Genomic DNA, 14,651 nt, shown 5'->3' with positions numbered 1-14,651 from the left:
GACATACACAAATATCATGAGTGCATCAAGATTCCTACTCGCACTACAATACAAGCTCATCTAAAATATTTAGCATCTGTGAAAAAATGTAATAACTAGTGGACTTACCTGTGAAAAATTCTCCAAACTCTTGTTCAAGCTTAATTGCTTTATCAAAGACTTTATTAGCTTGTTCGTAAGTCTGTCTCTTATTCATGTCCCTGCAACACAAGACATGATTGTGCAGTACAGGAAGTGATTGTTGTATGGACTTAACAGTAAAAGTGCAATGCTTTTAACAGTTTATTAGTTCCAAGAACACACACTTACATAAGAGCTTCAATGGATTTTGGTTTGATGAAAATTGCGATCGAATAAAGTTGTGCTTGTTGAAGTCGCTTTATAGCGTTCCCAGACACGTCCAGGATACAATGTTTTCCCTGCAGGAAGAGGAAAGAGAGAACGAGCAGGTCAGTATGAAACTACCACATACTCTACATCCATTAAGAATGAATCAGAAATTAACCCTGGATGCAAACTTGTGAGGACCCAAAAATATGCAGAAAATCTATATGCCGTAAGAATTTCTCTATTTTCAGAGTGGGGTTATCACAATACCAACATTTTACTAATGATGTGATCCCAGGCCAAGTATCACGATACCAAGTAGTATTGTGATACCAGATTTAGCTTAAAATTAAATTGATTAAGCATATGCATCCTACCTTTGATGCATCTTTTTGAGTCGGCTATCACTTTTCTGTTTGTCCTGTGCCATCCAAATTTGTGCATAGCCAAGGTACCATGTTGTTAGCTAGCTAGCCAGGTAACATAACTAAACAGGGTTGTTTGCAGTAGAAAAGGGAGAAAGGAGCATAACTTCTGACTGGTTTGGCCTAGAAACCTTCAGTGATATAAAGGCACAAGCATTACTGTCACTGTGCTCTGTTTTTCCTCTATGGCTGCATGACAGCAAAGCCTAGCAGACCGGCCTGCTTGCTCTAACAGGAGAATTTAAAAGATACTTATCCACTTCGCTCGTGCTTCGAGCCACTCCAATAACTAAACAAATATAACAGAAGCCTCATCACTTGTCTGCACACCCTCAGCTCGCCATCACGGCTAAATAACATTTCAACCTGATGGAGATGCGCAGACAGAATGGAAAGAGAGAGAAGCAGCTGAGGAGGCTAATGGCTCGCTAGGCTGCTCACAGCAGTCACCGGTGAGACCGGATGAAGAATTTTGATATAATCCCTCGTGGACCGACTACATGCCAAACTTTCGCGTGAGGATTTTACTTCTGGGTAACCAAGATTCATTCTGATGACAAATCGGACATCACACTCTGAACTTAGTTTGATATTCTATTTGAGGGACGCATTCCGTGCTCAGTCATTCATTTAGTTAAGAAACAAAATGTAAAAATGTAATGTAAATGTGAGTAATTTAGCAGACACTCTTATCCAGAGCGACTTAAAAAGTCAGTGCATTCATCTTGAGATAGCTAGGTGGGACAACCACATATCAAAGGCAAGAACATTGCTACTTTATTGAGGGACATTCACTTGAGATAGTAATGGGGAGGGGAAGTCACATTTATTTAGTGATCTCACAGGGAGAAGACAAGATCTGAGTCTCTTATCTCAATGGGTGCTGAGCACCTGCTGTCAGACCTCACGCATACATATTTGATTTTGAATACGGATCTACACGATTCATGTGGATGACCTATTTTGAGATCAAACCGGCAAATATCGCAGAAAAGTGACGAGTTTGCATCCCTGTATGCTGTACATTTAATGGTGTGTGTGTGCCTCCATACCCTCTCAGCCACTGCTCTGACAGACAAGATGCTGGTCCCATAGAGGTTCTCGTTAAACTGGCCCGCCTCAATGAACTTATTATCCTGAATGTCCTTCTCCATCTGCTCCCGCGAGCCCACAAAGTGGTAGTCCTGGCCGTCCATCTCGTTCTCCCGCTGCGGGCGTGTCGTGTCTGCACAGAGAGAGGGACCAGTTCAACTGACGGTTAGAGAGTGTGCTCACTAAAACACAGCGTTGCCATACACTGCTGTGATAATGTGATGCATGTTGCGGAGTGGTCTACTCACGAGGAACGCAGGAGCCAAACTTGTGAGAGAACTCTGAAATCAGGTCATCGTTAACTCGGTCTTTCATTGGGCCTAAGATGATCACAGGCCTCGTGTAATGAACTGCAAATGAGAGGAGAGGAAGCAGGTCAGAACTAATGTCTGCAAACACTGGAATAAAGATAAGCATTTTTTTAAATTTTATTTTACCTCTATTTAACTAGGCAAGTCAGTTAAGAACAAATTCTTATTTTCAATGACGGCCTAGGAACAGTGGGTTAACTGCCTGTTCAGGGGCAGAACGACAGATTTGGGGGTTTGAACTTGCAACCTTCCGGTTACTAGTCCAACGCTCTAACCACTAGGCTACCCTGCCTGGGAGGAGGAAGTCAGACGAGGTCTAACGCTTGTACTCTTATCCTAGGGTGGGTGTGTGTGTGTGTGTGTGTGTGTGTATGTAAGCAAGAGAAAGCGCATGTGTGTGTTGCAGCCATTAATGGTCGCCAAACCTCTTCTACAGAGAACAAATATATACGTATATTATACTTACTCTCCTGTCGAATCACTGGCTCGTATGAGAGAATGGTGTCTTCCTGGCCCTCTGAATAGCAGAAAGGAAGAAGACAGTATGTCATCTTTATTATAATCCCATGACAATGGATGACCAGATGTGGTTGATAGTAGTTTAAAAGGTAGTCTTTTCATGCAGTCACATTTTCCATAACAGCACATAAGAGAAGGTTTTCCTACTAAGTGCCTGATACCACCTCAGTGGAATGCCAGCTAACTACAGCACAGAGGACTGAAATAAGTTCTGGATACGGGCGTAATGACGTGCAGCATGCTTTTCATTTAGGTGGATTATCGTTGAAGAAAAACACGGTTGCTTACTTGAGCTGCTTTCACTGTCGCTGGTGTTTGACGTCAGGCATTCTGCAAGGAGAGGAACATGTTTAGGGTGGGGAACGTTTAAACCTGTCAGTGGTTGTAGTAGCCACAATCATTTTGGTGAGAAAAAAAATATGTTCACCACCGGTCTCAGAACATCAAGGAAATAACGAATCCCCCCGTTGTCCCACTGCTTAACCCCAAAGAAAACAACAGCCTTGTTCAGAGTGACATCACTCTCTAGACGGGGAAGTGGTTGGAGGTGGCAGCAATAGGAAATGAAGTGTTTCCTTTCACAAAGTCCCAACTGACCCTGCGGTCCCTTGTCTATGTTTCCTACGGAGGGGCCTGAATCTGGGACGTCACATACAATGTCAGGGACAAGCAAAAGAAAACCGTGGCGGTTAACAAGGATGCATCGGCACTGGGCAGCTCGGCTGGCTAACAGGGAAAAACAGGATAGGAAAAGCAAACCCTGTCCAGTAAGTGAAGGGAGGGAGATACTAGGTTCTTCCAAGTAATCACTCTGACAATGCCCTGCTAAACTTTTATAGTCAAATCCCTACAGGGGAGGAGGAAGTCAGACGAGGTCTAACGCTTGTACTCTTATCCTAGGGTGTGTGTGTGTGTGTGTGTGTGTAAGCAAGAGAAAGCGCATGTGTGTGTTGCAGCCATTGCCAGTCGGGTCTGCATTGAACAGGCATTTAGCTCGGCGCTCTGGGGACAGCAGCTGCAGCGTGCCAGTCCAACCACACACTTACTCAAACTCTTTGATCCATAAAAGTCATCGCTTAACCCTGGGAAGTCCTGAGTGTCCCGACAGGTGAGAGCAGAAACAGAGAGAGAAGAGGCAGACAGGAAGAAGAAGAGGTTAGTGAGCACTGGCCGAGAGCAAGGGAGGTGTGCTGTGCTGCTCGCTGGAAGGCAGGGAGATGGGGGAGACCAACACAAGGCACTGTGCTCCCTAAACCCTACTCTATTCCCAGTGAAAACCAATGCCCTTTTCAATTAGACACAGTCAGTCCCATTAAGAATGGGATTTAGACCCGTTGGTCTTAATGCTTTTTAGTGCTGCCGTCCAGGTAATGTGATTCTACCTGGGCAGCAGTAAATAGTGGGGGTGTATCAAGGCCTCTAGAAGCAGTACACGGTTACTGTGTTAGTGCAGCCAGACACACACATGCCCTGGCAGCCAGCAGAACACACCTGGAGTCTCCACCAGAGAGAGGCCGACACCTGAACCCTAGGCCTGTGTGGGTCCTCTCTGGGTGATTAAATGAGAGGAGAAAGACAGCCACGGTCTGCTCCCAGAGGTGAGTGGAGAGATGAAGCGGAGAGGAAAAGCGCGAAAAGCAAAACCCTCTTATCACACGTTGGGTACTCACGTTCAGACTCCAACTCCTGCACAATATTCTCCTTGCTCTTGTAAAACGGGAACTTGTGTGAGAGGTTGAAGCTTTTTTTGCGCTTTATTTTGATTGACTGCTTGGAGATGTGCATGATGATGGGGGGGGGGGCAATGGGGGGAGGTGAAACAAAAAACACAACAGAATGTTTTTGTTCAACGAGGACACCAAACACACATGCAAAATGAAATAAAACAGACAGAAATCTATACAAATGTAACAATAAATTAAGGAAGATAACCAGGGTGAAATGAATGGTACACTTATGCAAGGGGGAGATGCTACTTCCATTTTTATCCTAGAAACGGTATATAGAAGCTGAAATTGCTTTCTTATATCATTACAGGAGTGTGAATGACAGGGTCAAAATATTACATGAACATCATATGTAACACTTAGCCAATCAATAATTGACCAACGAGAGCATAGATTTGTGAACCAGCGGTTTCGCACATTGCCAATGTACAGATTTTATAGCACATAAACAAATATACCACGGGTATGACAAAACACTTATTTTTACTGCCTTAATTACGTTGGTAACCAGTTTATAATAACAATAAGGCACCTCAGGGGTTTGTGGTATATGGTCAATATACCACGGCTAAGGGCTGTATCCAGGCACTCCACGTTGCGTTGTGCGTAAGAACAGCCCTTAGCTGTGATATATTGGCCATATACCACACCCTCATCGGGCCTTATTACTTATTTATGCGTGAGCCGGTTTGGTAGCCTGTCTGTAATGTATTGTGAGTCTTTAGTTTCCTGCACTAGCTCCAGTGAGTAGCTTGGTCCCTGCTACCTGCTCCTGTTCCCACATTGCCTGCCTCAGGGAGGGGGAAGTGGGTCAGCTCCTTAGGTCCCCACTGCCAGGCAGGAGAACCAGAGAGCCGCCCTCCACACTCACCCGGTTGGACTCGATCATGCCAGTCCTGGCGTGGAACTTGACTGTTTTTAACCTCGCTCGCTCTTTCTTCTCCACCCTGCATAGAAAAGAACAATTTCAAATCACTTACTGAGGCACTTTGAATGTCACAACAGCTACACATTTTGAATAGTAAATGGGGGTGCTGAGGTTACCTCTTCTTGCTTGGAATGACCCCGATCTGCTCGCTCTCCCCGTGGGGCGTGACCAGGCGCGCCTGCCACCACTCGTCATCGGAGGCGTTGATGACATGCAGGATGTCCCCATAGGAGAAGCTCAGGCCCTGGCTGGGCAGACAGCTGTCTCTGGTCCGGTCGTAGTCAAACAGAGCTCTACACACACACACACAGAGAGACACACACACACAGAGATAGAGAGAGAGAGAGAGAGACACAGAGAGAGACAGGGGAGGGGTGTTAGAGTCAATCACTCAACAACATATTACTGCACCATACTAGTAACAGGTTATGACGTTTAAAACCCACTGCTTCTCATGATGAAACTTGACAATGTTATTGCAAAACAGACACTGGCTTCTTTGTTGCCACAGTTTCTATTGAAGACAGCTAGGCTGCTGCAGGCTGTCTGTTCTCTGTCAGACAGGTCAACCACTGCTATTTTACAGGGAGGAATTCCTGCTCTACAGGTTCCACTGCTGCCACCAATCTGACCTGGATCAGCAGGACACTTCATGTTCCAGTGTGGTATTACCAGTGTGTTCTCCCTACTGGTTACCTGGTCTGAAGGTCCAGTGTGTTCTCCCTACTGGTTGCCTGGTCTGAAGGTCCAGTGTGTTCTCCCTACTGGTTGCCTGGTCTGAAGGTCCAGTGTGTTCTCCCTACTGGTTACCTGGTCTGAAGGTCCAGTGTGTTCTCCCTACTGGTTGCCTGGTCTGAAGGTCCAGTGTGTTCTCCCTACTGGTTACCTGGTCTGAAGGTCCAGTGTGTTCTCCCTACTGGTTACCTGGTCTGAAGGTCCAGTGTGTTCTCCCTACTGGTTGCCTGGTCTGAAGTATTCAGACTGCCCTGCTACTAGCTACCTGCAGGTAATGGTATTGAGTCTCACTGCCAGGTTGCATGACTGCCTCCCCTCACATAGGCATTCAGACACGCCCTGGGTGTGTGTGTGGGTGTTGTTGCAGTGTGTGTGAGCACTGGAGAGGCCTCCTCACATTCCAGAGGCTGCTGCAGTGGGCTAAAACAGACAGGCTTTTCCCTCCTTAACTCTATGCTTAGTCACCCACACAGATGAAAGGAGAGGATGGTTCTCCCTGGCTGACAGGAGTCTTATAGAGCATTAGTCATCCTGGTTTACACCGTCTACAGGTGGCCCAGTGAGCTAGTCTTGCTTGAGGACAACACGAATGGTCAAATCACACAGCAGAAGAAACTTACTTTTTTCATTTACCTTTCCCCCCCCCCCCCTTTAGGACATTGAACCGATTACACTTCAAGTATTTTGATCTGGCTTGTGTTCATAGTAAGATGCTTCTTTCTCTGTCAAGAATCTCCATCAAATAGGATCTGAAAGTGTTCATTATTGCAGGGGTTGTAACCTACATACTGGGCTCACGTGAAGCTGCTACACAGCACTTAAGATGAAATATGGTTCCAGTACTTAGGACATGAGTGTTACATCATAGAAGAATCCTTTTCACCATGACCCACCTAGAGCCCTTCCTGTCCTGAATCAGGCAGCTGCACTCATTATAGCAGAGAGCGAGAGGCCTGCCTGCCACCTGTTGCTCTTCCTGACTGACTGGCTGGTTGGCTTACAGGCTGGGGTTCCATACAGTTTGGCTTCATGCCCACAGCGTGATAACATTATGATACCAGCAGAACCTTCGCCAGTCATAAGATGTGCGATTTGTAAAATAGTTCATGTGTGGCATCCAACAGAAAAGCTTGCTCATCAAATTAAATCAGATGAGCAGATATTTGGCATCTGATGGGTTAATGATGACCTACTTTGTGATTATGAAAAATCTTAGTATTTGTGAATGATGAGCTAAATGTGAGGAGTTTGGGAGCTGTGTGTACTGTTTGTGTGTGTTCTGATACCTGACGTAGACAGAGCGTTTATCGCTGGTGCGCAGGGAGGTTTGTGTGTGTGTGTTCTGATACCTGATGCAGAGTTTCTCGCTGGTGCGCAGGGAGGTTTGTGTGTGTGTGTGTGTGTGTGTGTTCTGATACCTGACATAGAGGGAGCGTTTCTCGCTGGTGCGCAGGGAGCCCGACCCAGAGCTCATGCTGCTGTTCATCATCTGTTCCCGCAGGTCGTGGATCTTGGACTCAAACCGGCTGTACTCTGCAGGGACACACAAAAGGTGTCAAGTCAGAATGTCACACAGTTTCTCCCCATTTAAATCTCACACACAATCGGATGTACGGTAACTTTCAATGTTTACCAGTAATCTTCCAGAAATGTTTAAACTATTTTTCTCTTGAACCATATGGTCTACCCACTAGAAACTCATGGACACAGATATAAAAGTGAATACTTCATGTAAATATTTAAGTTATTCAAATATAAATTAACGAACACCCTAACACTTCCGTGTTTCTCCCCATTTCATTCTCACATACAGCGCCTAAAAATATCATTGCACCACTTTCCAGCTCGAAGGTTGACAACACTCATAGCCTGCGATAATGTCAAATAACAATTTATTAGTCACATACACATGGTTAGCAGATGTTAATTCGAGTGTACCTAAATGCTTGTGCTTCTAGTTCCGACAGTGCAGTAATATCTAACAAGTAATCTAACAAATTCACAACGAGTACCTTATTCCATCCCCTTACAGTGTATATAAGAAAATGTACATATGAATATATGGATTCGTGATGGCCGTGCGGCATAGGCAAGATACAATAGATGGTATAAAATACAGTATATACACACACACACACGAGATGAGTAATGTAGAATATGTAGACATTATTAAAGTGGCTTTATTTAAAGTGACTAGCGATACCTTTATTAAATCCATTTAATAAAGTGGCCAGTGATATGAGTCTGTTGGCAGCAGCCCCTCCATGTTTGTGATGGCTGTTTTAACAGTCTGATGGCCTTGAGATTGAAAAATAGCTTCGGTCTCTCGATCCCAGCTTTGATGCACCTGTACTGACCTCGCCTTCTGGATGATAGAGGGGTGAACAGGCAGTGGCTCGGGTGGTTGTTGTCCTTGATGATCTTTTTGGCCTTCCTGTGACATCGGGTGCTGTAGGTGTCATGGAGGGCAGATAGTTTTCCCCTGGTGATGCGTTGTGCAGATCGCACCACCCCCTGGAGAGCCTTGCGGTTGAGGGCGGTGGAGTTGCCTTACCGGGCTGTGATACAGCCCTTACAGGATGCTCTCGATTGTGCATCTGTAAACGTTTGAGGGTTTTAGGTGACAAGCCAAATTTCTTCAGCCTCCTGAGGTTGAATAGGCGCTCTTGCACCGTCTTCACCGAGCTGTCTGTGTGAGTGGACCATTTCAGTTTGTGTACACCGAGGAACTTATCCCTTTCCACCTTCTCCACTGCTGTCCTGTAGTTGTGGATGAGGGGGGGGGCGCTATGCTGAAGTCTGGAATCATCTCCTTTGTTTTGTTGACTTTGAGTGGGGTAGTTGTCATGACACCACACTCTGAGGGCCCTCACCTCCTCCCTGTAGGCGGTCTTGTCGTTGGTAATCAAGCCTACGACTGTAGTGTCGTCTGCAAACTTGATGATTGAGTTGGAGGCATGCATGTCCACATAGTCATGGGTAAACAGGGAGAACAGGAGAGGGCTGAGAATGCACCCTTGTGGGGCCCCAGTGTTGAGGACCAGCGGAGTGGAGATGTTTCCTATCTTCACCACCTGGGGGCGGACAGTCAGAAGGTCCAGGAGCCAGTTGCACAGGGTGGGGTAGAGACCCAGGGTCTCAAGCTTAATGATGAGTTTGGAGGGTACGATGGTGTTGAATGCTGAACTGTAGTCAATGAACAGCATTCTTACATAGGTATTCCTCTAGTCCAGATGGTTTAGGGCAGTGTGCAGTGTGATGGCAATTGCATTGTCCCTGGACCTATTGGGGCAGTAAGAAAATTGGAGTGGGTCTAGGGTATCAGGAAGGATGGAGGTTATATGATTCTTGACTTGCCTCTCAAAGCACTTGATGATGACATTAGTGAGTGCTACGGGGCGATAGTCATTTAGTTCAGTTACCTAGTTCAGTTACCTTCGCTTTATTGGGAACAGGAACAATGGTGGCCATCTTGAAGCATGTGGGGACAGTAGACTGGGATAGGGATTGATTGAATACATCCGTAAACACACCAGCCAACTGGTCTGCGCATGCTCTGAGGACGCGGCTAGGGATGCCGTCTGGGCCGGCAGCCTTGCGAGGGTTAACACGTTTAAATGTTTTATACGTCGATATTATTGTCTGAGGCTACCTGGAACATATCCCAGTCCACGTGATCAAAGCCATCTTGAAGCGTGGAATCCGATTGGTCAGACCAGGGTTGGTCAGACCAGGGTTGGATAGACCTAAGTACGGGCACTTCCTGTTTTAGTTTCTGGCTACAGGAGGGGAGCAACAAGATGGAGTAATGGTCAGATTTGCCAAATGGAGGGCGGTAGAGGGCCTTGTAGGCATCACACAAGTTAGAGTAGCAGTGGTCCAGTGTTTTGCTCGAGCGTGTACTACAAGCAATGTGCTGGTAGAATTTAGGTAGGATGGTTCTGTTGTTAATCATGAGACATACACCTCTGTCCTTCTTACCAGAGAGATGTTTGTTTCTGTTGGTGTGATGCGTGAAGAAACCGGGTGGCTGAACCGACTCTGACAACATATCACGAGTGAGCCATGTTTCCGGAGAATGTTACAATCTCCGATGTCTCTCTGGAAGGAGACTTTTTTGTCCACCTTGTTGTCTAGAGACTGGAAATTGGCGAGTAATATGCTGGGAAGCGGCGGATGGTATGCTCGCCTTCTAAGTCTGACCAGGAGGCCGCTCCGTCTGCCTCTCCTGCGCCGACAACGTTGTTTTGGGTCGGCCTCTGGGATTAGATCCAATGTCCAGGGGAGGTCTGAACAAAATATCCGCTTCGGGACAGTCGTATTCCTGGTCGTAATGTTGTTAAGTTGACGTTGCTCTTATATCCAATAGTTCTTCCTGGCTGTATGTATGTAATAACACTTAAGATTTTCTGGGCTAACAATGTAAGAAATACATTAAAAAAACGAATTACTGCATAGTTTCCTAAAGACTTGAAGCGAGGCGACGATCTTGCTTTATGAAGTGAAGTGAACCCAGTCGACTACTAGCGTCTCCTGGCCATTGAATGTGTGGTTCAGCACTCGGGTGAGAGTGGTGGTTCAGTAGCGGCTCTTTTCAGCCTGATTAATTACCTCAGGACCAGATGGAGCTTCATTAAGTCTCTTCCTCACACATCCACTAATATCTCCTGTCAGGTCATTGATTATGCAGATTAATTAAGTAGGTTCAACATGGAACTCAAACAAGATTTTTTCCAAAGGAAGCTAGCCACTCCAACACATTTGAAAGCCAGTCCAACCCGTTTGAATGGATGACCATTTGTCATGGTGTATAAATCCACTGCTTCCTGATACATGAATCCACCTAAGCCTCCTCATTAAACATGCACTCAACAAGATGAAAACCAACAGACACTGATCGAAAAATAAGTACTCGTGACGAGAACCATGTAAACGTCAGAACCACAATGGTGTTAGTGGAGTGCCGCAACCAACGTTTGTATCTGGAGTCCTCACCACATGAGATAAGGCACGATAAAGCAAATACACGTGGAAGCAAAACATTGACTCCAACAGTATTGTGTCAGAGGTTCCACATTGACAGTAACATACTGGACAAGATGCCATTCATTCCATTGAGTGATAACCTACCACATACCATTGCCTCTGAAGTCACCACTATCGACAAACTAAGGGACATTCAGTATGTGTCAACTTCAAAAAGGTTATACTTTTAGAACAGAGTTGCTTGTTGTGCAATGAGTCTGACTCCCATCCTTGTAAGGGTTTCACTCACCTTAGAAATCAGTCGGCTGGATGGAAACACTTTCCAATATGAGAATGATTTCTGATCAATGTCCAGATACCGTGCACTGCAATATTCTAAAGGTAGCCTAACCTCAGAAACAACCTTTCCTCTAACGATGATTTAGGCTATTCCAGTTTCTCCATAAAAAAACCCTGTCAGATGTTAAAAAAAAAGGTAATTCTCTCTGGCAGTAGGTCCCCAGCCTCAACTCTACCCCCAGTCGAAACCCGAAGTAGAGAGGATTCAAAGCAAACAGAAACCACTCCCGAGGCATGATGTGTAGTCTCCGCCCTGCGGCTTAACGATACAGGAGGATGGCACAGCAAGGTGAGGTAACCCGACACCACCACCTGCCCGCCTGCCTGTAACTAGGGGCAACGCCCGGGCACTATCAGGAGCCACAGAGCAGCCTATGCGGAAGCAGCCAGGCAGACTAGTCCACTTGGCTCTCAGACAAGGGAGGGGAGAAAAAGGAACACTGCCGTAAGCAAGGATATAAGAGGACAGGAGGGACAAGAAAAAAGACTGAAGAAGAGACCCAGACATTAGTGTCCTATTTCCAAGAATATCAACACACCACATCGTTAGTCAACGCTCCCCAGAGCAATGGAGAAGAGTGTGTAGTGGGTGGGGGTGGTGGGGCCCTCACTCCTAAAGGTCTGTAAGCAGCGCTATATCCATTGTCAGTCGTCCCTTCAGTCCTAACCACCAGAGAGAGAGACTGAGGGGCAGGACCACCCTGCAGCCCCCTCCAGCTGCCAGGCTCCACAGGGAACACATGTAACAACAGAGGAAACAGCTGTAGTCTGCAGTCAGCCTGGCTTTCAGAGGGGATTGAAGCGCCGCAACCTGATATGGAGCTGAGTCCGTAACCATGTCCCAAACGCCATAACCAAGTCAAAACAGAACAACGACAATCTTCAAATCTACACCACCAAAAAGCACAAACCCTTATCGGAATAAGTACGATAGGAGACTACATTTTGGAATGATCCCTAAGGAAGAAGTACAGGGAGACAAGAACAGAAACTGGGTCATTTCTGCATCTCGCCATCTCCTACTGCTTGTCCTTATTAGCTGTACTGTCTTTTATTTTTTTGTTGGGGGGGGGGGGGGGGGGGGGGTGCTGCCTGCTCCACTCTTGATCCTGTTATGAAACAGCCCGGGCATGTGTTTGTAATATAAGTTTACAGTGCTATGTTTCTATGTTATCTGGGTTAGTCTAGGTTGGGACTACTTTTCCCAGTGCTATAACATGAACATGTAAACCTGGGCTACCCTCATCCGTGTAATGAGTTGCTGGGGTTGACATTTAGCCTTGTCTTGTCGCTGTGAAACCCCTCACCGGGGCAGGGATAAGGTCTACTGTAATTCTACCCCAGTGACAGAGAGGGGGAGGGGGGGGGGCATGAGAGTACACTATGCACCTCTCCATTTCGCTCAATGAACTCAATGTTACGATTGAGAGTTAGAGTGACATTTGGTGGCAGTCCAGTAAGTATGAAAGGGTGCAGTCTCTACTCTCTGCTGTGAGTTCAGCTCATGTATTCTTCAGTGCTGGCCTTCCATCAGAGGTCTGTGGAGTGGACGGCCAGGCTCCTGCGAGAGAGAAGTCCAGGCAGTGAGCCCAGCATGAAGCAGCATTTACACTCCACTTACTCCTGACTGACTGAGTGACTGTCCTCTACAACAGGCTGGGTCCCTCCTCTGAATAGACCCAGGCTAAGGACATGTCATGTCTGAGCTCAGGACACCAGCTGAGTTATTGGCCACAGATCTTAGTGCACTCTTGACTCATCCGTCTAGGTCTGGTTAAATATTGCCAGCGCTAGACTTTAACAGACACTGATCAGATTGTCCTGAAGGACACAACAGTAGACAGGCACGATACTACAAAAGCCACTGTTGTATTGACTTGAGGCATTTCATAAAACAAGAGTTCACTCTGGCAAATACAACATTATTTCAAGATATTGTTTGACCCCTGTAGATCAAACATTTAACAGACTGGCAACATTTACTATGGTAGATGGGTGTCTTTTTAAAGTATATAATTAATGATGCCCCTTTGCTGTTCTTGTGCTTGGAGGCACATCAGCCTAGCGGGCCTGGGCCACTAGCCCAACTGGTTCCAGAGCCAGAATCCAACTCTGATTCAATGAGTTTTCCTGGCCTCTATTACCTGACCTTCCTTCCCACAGAAATGCCAGACCCGTGGAGAGTAATTAAACCATCCTTGATCCAGGTTGATGTTTGTGTTTTATTGGAGGTATCCGGAATATGGGAGAGAACAAGCTACAACTTAAGACTCTTACATTCCTGTCATAGTCCAAGCTGAGAGGAGAGCTGAGACCTAAAGCTCATATCCTTTCAATTGTTGTTACAGCATGTGCATGCATACCAGATTCTACTACTAAAGAATGTCATATTTACCTATGATCTGGCCTTTATGCTTTTGTTATTAGGCTGTGTTCGTCTTTGTTACCTGCATATGAGAATTGTTCTATGACAATGTATAAACTGCCTTCATTTTGCTGGACCCCAGGCAGAGTAGCTGCTGCTTTGGCAGCAGCTAATGGGGATCCATAATAAATACAAATACATCCGAACTGCCAAACTGACAATATCAAATCCTTCTGACTCATTCATTGCTTTAGGCAGAAAAATGTGTAAACATTATGTCAACGTGACTGGATGAGACATGTAAATGGTCAAGCCTCACCCTGACATATCAATCAGGTGGTTGAAAATGTTTGTTTCCTGATGAGGTCACTTCCTGAAATGACAGGAAATGTCCACGCACCTGCTCCATTCTGGTCAGGGCTATAAGAATGCAGCGAATGTCAAAGTGAGGTCAAAAGTCGCAAGTTACAGTCGCGTCCGGAGAATTCTTACGTTTTAATTAACGCTAAACTAATTATCATAACCGGCTACGAGAAGCACTTCTGACATTAGCTGCACCCCATCTACTCAAAACCCTCCACTCTGACCACACCTCTGTGTCCACCTGTTTGTTATCTAATGAGCCATTTCTTAACGCTAAATCAATAAGAACACTGACAAGAGTAACGTTAGATTGCTAACAATCTACGTTGGACAGTGATTTACTAACTCGTTCACTATAATGCAACATTTATAACTAACGTTACCTAGCTAATAAACATTTAGAGAACCCCTGACATTATATTACGGTTGAATACTAACGTTAACACGCTAGTTAGCTAGGTAACGTCAAATCATTTGACTAACGTTACCGTAACTAGCTAATTTACCTAACTGCATTTGGTGGAAACTGGCGAG

General features: G+C 45.8%; 1 protein-coding gene across 10 annotated transcripts in view; it reads right to left on the bottom strand.

Annotated features, from left to right (window-relative positions):
• Nucleotides 1–14,651, bottom strand: part of LOC109905149 (disks large homolog 3) — a 131,472-nt gene that overhangs the window by 4,362 nt on the left and 112,459 nt on the right. For 6 of the 10 annotated variants that reach the window (XM_031790092.1, XM_020502368.2, XM_031790091.1 and 3 more), the window contains 10 exons: nt 7,483–7,597; nt 5,446–5,622; nt 5,273–5,348; nt 4,345–4,441; nt 2,963–3,004; nt 2,622–2,672; nt 2,093–2,194; nt 1,805–1,977; nt 310–419; nt 109–200 (listed from right to left, as the gene is read on the bottom strand). In XM_031790092.1, coding sequence (XP_031645952.1) covers nt 109–200; nt 310–419; nt 1,805–1,977; nt 2,093–2,194; nt 2,622–2,672; nt 2,963–3,004; nt 4,345–4,441; nt 5,273–5,348; nt 5,446–5,622; nt 7,483–7,597 — 1,035 coding nt within the window. Of the gene's footprint in view, nt 1–108; nt 201–309; nt 420–1,804; nt 1,978–2,092; nt 2,195–2,621; nt 2,673–2,962; nt 3,005–3,720; nt 3,767–4,344; nt 4,442–5,272; nt 5,349–5,445; nt 5,623–7,482; nt 7,598–11,339; nt 11,592–14,651 lie in introns of those variants that run through there. The other 4 variants (XM_031790095.1, XM_031790094.1, XM_031790097.1 and 1 more) reach the window with 2 other exon arrangements.

Source organism: Oncorhynchus kisutch, linkage group LG15 (assembly GCF_002021735.2).
Source record: "Oncorhynchus kisutch isolate 150728-3 linkage group LG15, Okis_V2, whole genome shotgun sequence".
NCBI lineage: Eukaryota > Metazoa > Chordata > Actinopteri > Salmoniformes > Salmonidae > Oncorhynchus > Oncorhynchus kisutch.
Note: the sequence above shows the minus strand (reverse complement) of the source record. Positions and strands in the feature narration are given on the sequence as shown.